The sequence below is a fragment of the Oscarella lobularis genome, chromosome 6 (assembly GCF_947507565.1).
Source record: "Oscarella lobularis chromosome 6, ooOscLobu1.1, whole genome shotgun sequence".
Taxonomy (NCBI): domain Eukaryota; kingdom Metazoa; phylum Porifera; class Homoscleromorpha; order Homosclerophorida; family Oscarellidae; genus Oscarella; species Oscarella lobularis.
This window is the reverse complement of record NC_089180.1, coordinates 3311742-3320648: the sequence shown is the minus strand read 5'-3', so window position 1 is coordinate 3320648 and position 8907 is coordinate 3311742. Positions and strand designations below refer to the sequence as shown.

General features: G+C 50.4%; 1 protein-coding gene and 1 long non-coding RNA gene across 2 annotated transcripts; both read left to right on the top strand.

The window, feature by feature from the left end:
- Window positions 1-3417: 3417 nt before the first annotated feature.
- LOC136188308 (uncharacterized) lies at window positions 3418-3675 on the top strand. The gene is made up of 3 exons (XR_010670195.1): window positions 3418-3474; window positions 3525-3598; window positions 3658-3675. It is a non-coding gene; the product is annotated as an uncharacterized lncRNA (long non-coding RNA).
- Window positions 3676-7458: 3783 nt separating this feature from the next.
- LOC136188203 (RNA polymerase-associated protein LEO1-like) lies at window positions 7459-8122 on the top strand. The gene is made up of 2 exons (XM_065975927.1): window positions 7459-7477; window positions 7629-8122. The coding sequence occupies exons 1-2, from the start codon at window positions 7459-7461 to the stop codon at window positions 8120-8122; spliced, it is 513 nt and encodes a 170-aa protein (XP_065831999.1).
- The last annotated feature ends 785 nt before the right edge of the window (window positions 8123-8907 follow it).

Here is an 8907-nt window from a genome sequence, read left to right as displayed (position 1 = left end):
ATGAAGGTGGATTTTGAGAGGTCGTCATGAAGTGAAGCGGCACTGTGAAGCGCCGTTGATGAGATTGTCCTTCCGAGATGGTTGAGCCGCGTGGCATGGCAGTGTCGCAACAGGAGCAGAGCACATTGTGGGTCCTCCAATGTGGTAATTTTGTCGCACAGCTTTTTTCCTTGCGAAGCATAAAGAAGACATTTTTCCGAAACGAAGGCTTCGTTGCCGATGGGAGAACCGAGGATGACCGTGCCGTCGGACCGACGAGGGAGCTGAAGATCGGAGGATGCAGAGCGACGAGCGAAAATTTCACATTTGTAGTCGGCTACGACGAGGTGAATGGCGCCGAACAGAGACTTGAGTTGGTCGAACGCGTCCGCCGAAACCGATTCGGGGCCGATGATGAAGACGTCGTCGAGGTAGGCTAAGACGACAGCCTCGGGGTGTTCAGCTTGGACACGAGACACCAAGTCGTGAATGCCAACTGCGAACAGAAAAGGGCCCAATGGGTCGCCCTGATGAACCCCTTCCTCCGATGACAAGATGACGTGCTCGGAGTCCGTAGCATAAACGAGAGAACCGCTGTGGCCGTACATTCTTCGGAAATGCTGCATGAGCAAGGGAAAGTTGGCCGATAGGCGCTCCGCGATCGCGCGACGACTGATTGAGTTGAACGCATTCCGAACGTCAGTCTTTAGCACAACCCAATCGGGGTGCCTGTCGAGAAGAAGCTGGATGTGATGAATCAAAATTTCGGAGCCATTTGAAGTCGAAACGCCGTGCTGGATGGGAGCGAAAAATCGGGCGAAGTGATTTCTCATGTGGAAACAAATCGCCCTAGCAGATGCCCGACAGAATACTTCGCCGATCGCGATTGGCCGTACGTCCCCGTTGCTCTTCGGAAGCGCTATTAGGCGCGATGATGACAAAGCGAGAGACGCAAACTCCGGAATATGTCGCGAGGCGACGAGGGAGAGAACTTCGATGAGGAGATTTCCCGTCGAGACGCCAGAAAGAAGACATTTGAGGTGTTCAAAGCGCCATCCCGACCAGCCGGCAGCAGAGCCCAGCGGAGATTTCTGCAGGGTGGTCCAGATGACGTCGCGTGGCAAGTCCGGAACAAAAGAAGAGGATGACCAGTCAGTGTCGTCTGCTGGGGTGCTTTGACCGGAGGCGTTCGATCGTTTCATCCGTGGCGTCAGCAAGCCCGCAACTCGTCAGAGCCCGAGCAGCCCGAGAGAGTTCGCCACAACGGCATAGACGCAGGGCGGACTTTATCCTCAGCTTCTCGTTGGGCTGGCGTCGGGATTGCTTTCGACGGCAACTGGATGTCAGATCACCCCAGCGAAAAGCCGAAAAATCGCTGTACAATCGGCGGATGTTGGAATGGGACGAGCAGCGACAGAGAAGCATACGCGGAAGCAGGAGAAGAAGCTTCCAACCAGATTCGTCAGACGGGTCGGCGCAGACCTTTTTCAGAGGTATTTCCGCGCAGTCACGAAATGCTGCTTGAAACCGAGATGGGATGTCCTGAACCGTTGCGGCAGATGGAAGACTCAGGATGTCGACGAGAGAGAGCGACGAGATGAATTGCCAGGCCTGATCTTCTGAAAATAGCGACGTGGCGGGCGAATTGATAGCCGGAGGAGGTTGTATTGGCTCGGTGGGGGAGTCGCCAATGGGGTTTTGCGGCGGCTCGTGGGAGTCTTCGACGGAAACGCGTGACGTGGCAGTAGCGACGTTAGACGAGGCCGTAGTCGTAGACCTAGGGGCTTGAGATGACTGACGCGCATCGACCGACTGACACGAGCCGTGGCATTTTGGAGAATGGGAGATAAGCCGGCTGAACCAATGCAGGCATTTGCTGCATTGGGAAAGACGATGGCGTAGTATCCACAAACGCGGCCAGTCTTCCGCTCGGTGGACCTTTCGAAAATGGTCGAACATCCTCCCTGAGTTGCCGTATAGCCGCATCCGTCGACGACGCAGACATAGCTTTCACTCGACATGTCGAAAGATGCGACGGCGAAAACCGAAGTGAAAAAACCGGTTAGAGGGACTGAGGCCTCTTCTCGAGCAAGGCGGTAGTGGCCGGAGGTCGACTGACGGCGCACGTGGGATCAGAATCCGAAGAGCGACGTCGAAACGATGCGCAGATGAAGCGACTTGACGTTACTGACGGGCAGGACGAGTAACAAAGAGAGACGACGACGATAAACACCGAAAAACCAGGAAATTCGGGAGCGATAGAAAAGGCGACTGATATCCGGGAGAGAGAGAGAGAGAGAGAGAGAGAGATTTAAATAGACAATGCACAAGACAGAACACCTCTTGCCGGAATATATACACCGCCTGCAGGAGGAGTACGTACACCTCTTGCGGGAATATATACATCGCCTGCCTTCGGAGTACGTTCACCTCTTACCGGAATATATACATCGCCTGCCGGCGAAGTACGTACTCCACTTGCCGGAGTATATACATCGCCTCCCCGAGGAGTACATACACCACTTGGCGGAATACATACATCGCCTACCTGCGGAGTACGTACACCACTTGCCGGATTATAAATCGCCTGCCGGCGGAGTACGTACACCACTTGCTGGAATATATACACCGCCTGCCGGTGGAGTACGTACACCGCTTGCCGAAATATATACATCGCCTGCCTGCGGAGTACGTACACCTCTTGCCGGAATATGTACATCGCCTGCCGCATACGGTGAGGGAAAGTCAGGCAAGGTTACAGTGTACAAACGAAAATGAATACTCACCGCCAGCTCTAGGTCTGGAAGCCGAGGATGCTGTGAGGAAATACAAGTCACACAAGAAAGTGAATAGGGAATCCTTCACTCAGTGATTACAGTGACTGCTTCGGAGATTAATACTGTAATTATTTGGGCTATCCGAATAAGGGCCGACTCCAACCTGCATGTCGACTTCTAGTGCGGCTATGCATTGGATGGCATCTCTACAGAAATGCCTGCGGAAGCGGGCAACATGCTTAAAAGCCATTAAACTGTTAAAAAGCGTTTTATCTTCTGACTTTTCTATTCTTACGAAGGCTGAGTTCTGAGTATGCCGAAAGTGATTCCAGCACCGCTGTTCCAGTCAACGACGTCCAAGCTAGAGGCTTTGCGTGCGTACTAGCTGTCAGATGGATGTCAGCCACGTCTTCATGGGCTCCGCCTTTTGCATCTTTCGACGTTAAACGATTCGGGAGGGGCCCCCGGTCGCCACACGGGCCTGACGGAAACCACAGCCGATATGGACCCTCGAATGGACAGGCTAACTTGCTGCGTCGTCCCATCACCGTTTCGACCAAGACGCGATCCCCTTCTTTGAACTTGAAATCCCTCGTTTTCGTATCATATTGCTTCTTATAAGCGATTTACGAAAATCGTTTTGACGATTTTCTTTTCGCGTAGAAGAACTCAGAAAATTCAGAGCGAAATCGGCTTTGAACTTTCTTGCATTTATGACGTGTTCCGAATTTGCTCTGCTTTCGACCATGATGGACATTGGCTTCGTAGGAGAGAGTGGAAAACTTCTACTTTCTTTTCGCTGAAAATGTTGAGGTAGCTGGTGAAGATGGCCTGCCACTGGGGTATAGCGATTTCATAGTGAAGGCAGGCACTGATTGTTGAAATCATTGCTTGATTATAGTGATGCCTCTGCTGGATTACAAACATAATGGCAAGATGAGCCATTGAGTCTTGCCACAACTGAAACCGACTTCCTCTGTGAATCGCAGAATAGAAGAAGAAGATAAGAGGCGCAATATCGTCGAGCAGATATCGTAGAATGAGGTATTCCAGATCTTTGCAGACGCCGTAAAGGTTTAGAATCTTCTCTCGAACTAAGAGCCATCCGCCAATCAACGCCGCCAGCATCGTATTCATTCTTTGAGGGCAAGGCTTCTTTGGGAGGTTTTTTCGTCGCCCAAACAGATGTTTGTATAAACCTTAGGACATTTTTAAATAAATAATTCGTACCTCATTATGTATACTTTAATATTATAATTTACCTTCAATGATAGGGTGGTACAGCGTAAAAAGATTTTCAACGGCGTTCAGGAAAATGTGAAATGGGCCTAAAACAGGAAGAAGCGATCCGAATTTGTCATTTTCGTCCTACAGATCATATCTCGGTTTAAGGGAAAGCTGTGCAGTCCTCAGAGGAGACTATACCTGAGCAATGAGTTTTTTTGAAAGAAGAACGTAGGGTAATCTCCTATAGAAGGGAGAGCATTGCGTTCCAGATACCTTAATTAAAAATAGGTGATTAGTTTTTATTTAATCTTAGCAATTAATTGAACCGTTTCAAAGATGGATGCATTTCGGCATTGGTAATGACAGTTCTTTAGTCACTTGTGGATTTGAGATTCTTTTAGAAGCATTTGTTACCTAAGCAAGGACACCAGTCATGCCTACCTGCTCAATTTCATCTATTAGTCTAGTGGTGGAAAGAAGGTCAAGGTCGCTTTGATTGGGCGTTGAGTAACACCTTAATTAATTAGATTATTATTTATGTAAAATTTAATTTTTATAGACTTTACCTAAGATCAAGAAGCGTCTGTTGAAGGTCAGAGAGATTTAAGTCTTGAAACTACCGAGGAAGAAATGAAAACCACGTCCTTCCATTCTGACGATTCAAGAACTCCGTAAAATGGTCCGATACTCGCCCTATGTTCACGGCCCCTTTGCAGACGTCATCGGAAGGGTGATAGTGTGGCGATGTTCCAGGGAGTGGAAGCAATGGAATCGACTCGTGGACGTCAATGATGCATGTGGCCATATGGATCGCCGTCGATGTCTTCGATGAGGTAGGACGCGCAATGGAGTGAACCGAGTGGAAGTCGTCGATGACCAAAATGACCAGATTGCTTTTGGCTTTCTCAATGAAGGAATTGGTAAGGCCTTTGCTATATCTGCGCACTGTTTCAGGATGTCCGCAAACTCCAACTGCGCGCCCACACTCCAATGCTGCGTCCGAGCATCCGGAGACAGAGAGGTGAAGGCCGAAATCATTTACAAAAGTGGTGATGTGCTACAGTACAGTATCAGGTTAATTATTATACGGAAGTATTATTATCAATAATGTACTTGATTGTTTAGGTAGGCCAGCCTATAGAGTTCGCTCACAACACGTTGACGCCGCAATTTAGCGCGTCCGTCATGATCAAACGTGCTCGAATAATCGCTCGATATGACCTTTTCGAGGAGATCAAACAACTCTTGCGCATGGGCTTCGCAGAAGGTCTTCATCTCATCACTACTATACAGCCGAGGCCCATGATTTAAAACGTCGTGACGGTAGAGGGCCTTTTGAAAAGAACGGACTAACGTCGGAAAGTCTGCCAAGTTATTTTGAGGGTTTAGTATTTATTAAGATAATTTGTGCTTGATTACCATGTGCTCGCAGTCTCCTGTTCTCCTCTTCCAGGGAAGCAAGCCGCTGCTTCGTCTGATCTAGCTCCCTCTGCAAGGCTACCGAATTTGACCTACTTTCAGCTAGGCGCGTCCTCTCGAGGCTCGAATCCTGCACGCGGAAGTAATAATAAATAATAATTTCCATGCAGTCGAGATATACTTCACCTGCACGGTACTGACGGTAGGCTCAACAGCAGCGGTTCTCTTCGGAGGAGGCCGGTAAGCAGGATGACTGATGACGCTTTCAAGCGAGTCGACTTTCTCTTTGTGGCCTCTGCACACAAAGGCTGCTACGCCTTCGCTCAGATCGTCGATCACGGGAAAAAGCCGCTCGGGACACGGATGGAGGACGCCGTAGCAGCTAGTACGATCGAAGACGACAGCGCAGCGATTGAACTCCGATCGACGAAGGCGAGAATGCGTAAAACACAGGGCGACGTTATCGATATACCCTCGTTCTCTGGCGTCACGCCCACGGTATACGATAACGTCGCCTTTACACGCGGATTCAGAGGCTTCGCGCGATCGCGTAACGCTTCCAAGGCTAAAAACACACTGATCCATGTTAGGTAATGCGCGCACGTAGCTAGAAAGGTCAGAAATGTGGCAACATTTGACCGCCAAGAGCTGATCGAAGGATTTCCTCTTGGCCGTACGAGAGATACGGTACACATTTACAACTCCTTGTCGCATTTCACGTTCACTCGTGATGAGAAGAAAAGGAAAGACGGCCTAATGGTCGAGTTACGGGTTAGTCGTCAATCGAAGCTACACGTCATGCCCAATTTTCTCTTTTCACGTCACTTTATTTTCGCTTTGACGTTGAAGTACACTAGATTCTTAGCCCGTTTCCCTCCTCCTTAGCCCGACCCCATTTTATTAGATTAGTTAGCGATGACGTATCTTTTCCCTACACTACTAGCAAGCATGCGCAGTGAAAGTTGGTCCTGCTTACATAATCACAGCTGCGATACACTCACGCACGCTAGGTGGTCACGTGGGTTTTTGAACGCCATTTTGTATCCAGATGCACACTACGTGAAGGGGCTCTACCTATAGCGTCCATCCCAGTCACTGCTTACAAGAACTAATAAACATATAAAGTGCAACAGAAAAAGACGTTGCACTTCATGGAGGCGTAAAAGTACAGTCCAGGGCTTTTTCTCGTGTAGACAGACCACGCCCCACTACCATAGGAATATGCGAACGCTGTAAAAAATTTTTTTTCTTACCCCAATTTCGACCTATACAATGCTTTGAGCTCGTAAATCTTAGAATTAGACCTCTTTCGGGCTTTCGGTCTACGTTTCCGGAGTTTCGCGATTCATTTATTGAGTCGCCTACCTCTGATCGGCGTTTCGCGGCAACTTAGCTACCTTAAACCTTTTTCGCGCTTAGCTGCAGCACCCTAGTGCAAAACTCTAAGGAACTCGAGACCGTTTCTCGTGCAGTCTTGACTGCGGAGAGTCCTAGGTTGGATACAAAATGGCGTTTATGAAATCACGTGATTAATTACCGTGTCGCAGCTCTGATTATCTAGGGCTCTGGCGGGACCGTACCAGACCCTCTCTCCGAGGATCGGTAACATCCGGGGGAGAGAGGGTCTGGAACCGAGGCTAATCGCGACAAGGCCGAAGCCAACGACGAGCATCGCGACAAGGCCGGAGCCGACGACGAGCATTGCGACGAGCATCGCGACAAGACCGAAGCCGACGGCAAGCATCGCGACGAGGCTAAAGCCTAGCCTCGCGTTGCCAGGCCCTTCTCCCTGATCTCCCGTATAAACACGGGAGGGAAAAAGGGCCTGGTACCACTGGTCTGCGTCATAGGTCACGACCTGGACTACCCTTTTGTGGGTGCGGTCCATCGTCTTCTAATGCAATTACACACGTCGCGTTCCATTGGCCTGCAACTTCACTGTACGGTAGTGCAGAACGTTGGTTAGCGAAGCAGAGGAGGCACCAGGAAGCAGACTGGCTTTCCCCCGTCAGTGCGGAGGCGTACGACGACATCGTCGCCATCCATAACGGCAAAAATGTCTTCTTTTTGTCCCGGCAAGAGCCGATCAAAACCGATAATGGTTTTCAAGATCGGGACCACTGCCGGCGCGCTCCTTTCACCTTAGTGCGCGAAAAGGTGTAATTGCATTAGAAGACGATGGACCGCACCCCCACGAAAGGGTTGTCCTTGTGACCTATGACGCAGACCAGTGGTACCAGGCACTTCTCCCCTCACGTGTTTATACGGGAGATCAGGGAGAAGGGCCTGGCAACGCGAGGCTAGCTAAAGCCGACGACAAGCATCGCGACGGGCTTCGCGACCAGACTGAAGCCGACGACGAGCATCGCGAAGAGGCTGAAGCCGACGACGAGCATCGCGACGGGGCTGATGCCGACGACAAGCATCGCGACAAGCATCGCAACGAGGCCGAAGCCGACGACCATCTTGACGAGGCCGAAGCCGACGACGAGCATCGCGACAAGGCCAAAGCCGACGACGAGCATCGCGACGAGGCCGAAGCCGACGACAAGCATCGCGACGAGGCCGAAACCAACAACGAAAATCGCGACGAGGCCGAAGCCGACGACGAGCATCGCGACGAGGCCGAAGCCGACGACGAGCATCGCGACGACGCCGAAGACGACAACGAGCATCGTGACAAGGCCGTAGCCGACGACGAGCATCGCGACAAGACCTAAGCCGACGACGAGCATCGCGACTAGCCTCGCGTGCGCCAGGCCCTTCTCCTCTGCTCCCGGATAAACCCGGGGAGGAGAAGGGCCTGGTACTTGAGTTCACGTGATCAGCTCTCTTTTCGGGGCAGCAATCGGTCATGTGGCGTATAACATACTGCCGATGTCACCTCCGTATTTAAAATGTCACCTCCGTAAGTAAAGTAATTCCTTCACTGCTTGCCTGCATGCCAGTGGACAATACCTAATGACATCATCGCACCTCTAACCGGCTAATTGGTGCCAAACGTCCCGTCGCTAATCATGACTTCTTTGCATGCCGAAACTGCGTTGTCTGTCGCTGAAAGGGCGCAGTCCAATCTGTTTTCAAGTTGGAAACATTCAGGCCAGGACAGCTTGAAGCCATCAGAGCCGTAGCAGATGGTGTAGACGTTGGTGTGAGGATGACCACCGGCAGCGGCAAGGTTCTCTGCTATCAGTTAGCCCCTCTGCTGTTTGGGCAGTCTTCCGCTTGCATCGTGATCAGTCCTTTGCATGCCCTTATGATAGAACAGGTACAATACGTTAAGTACATGTATGTGATATGGCAAGCATCCATAATTAGGTTAATAAATTACACAATTTGGGACTTACTGCTATTTCTGCATAAATGTCATAGAGATACAGACGCTCTCAGAATCCTGCTTAAAGGAATGCCTATTCTGTAAGATGCCTGAATAATCAAAATTGTCAACTCTTTATGACCTTTTAGGGTGGTGCTTAGGAAAGGGTTTAGGAGTCCATTTTGCGCG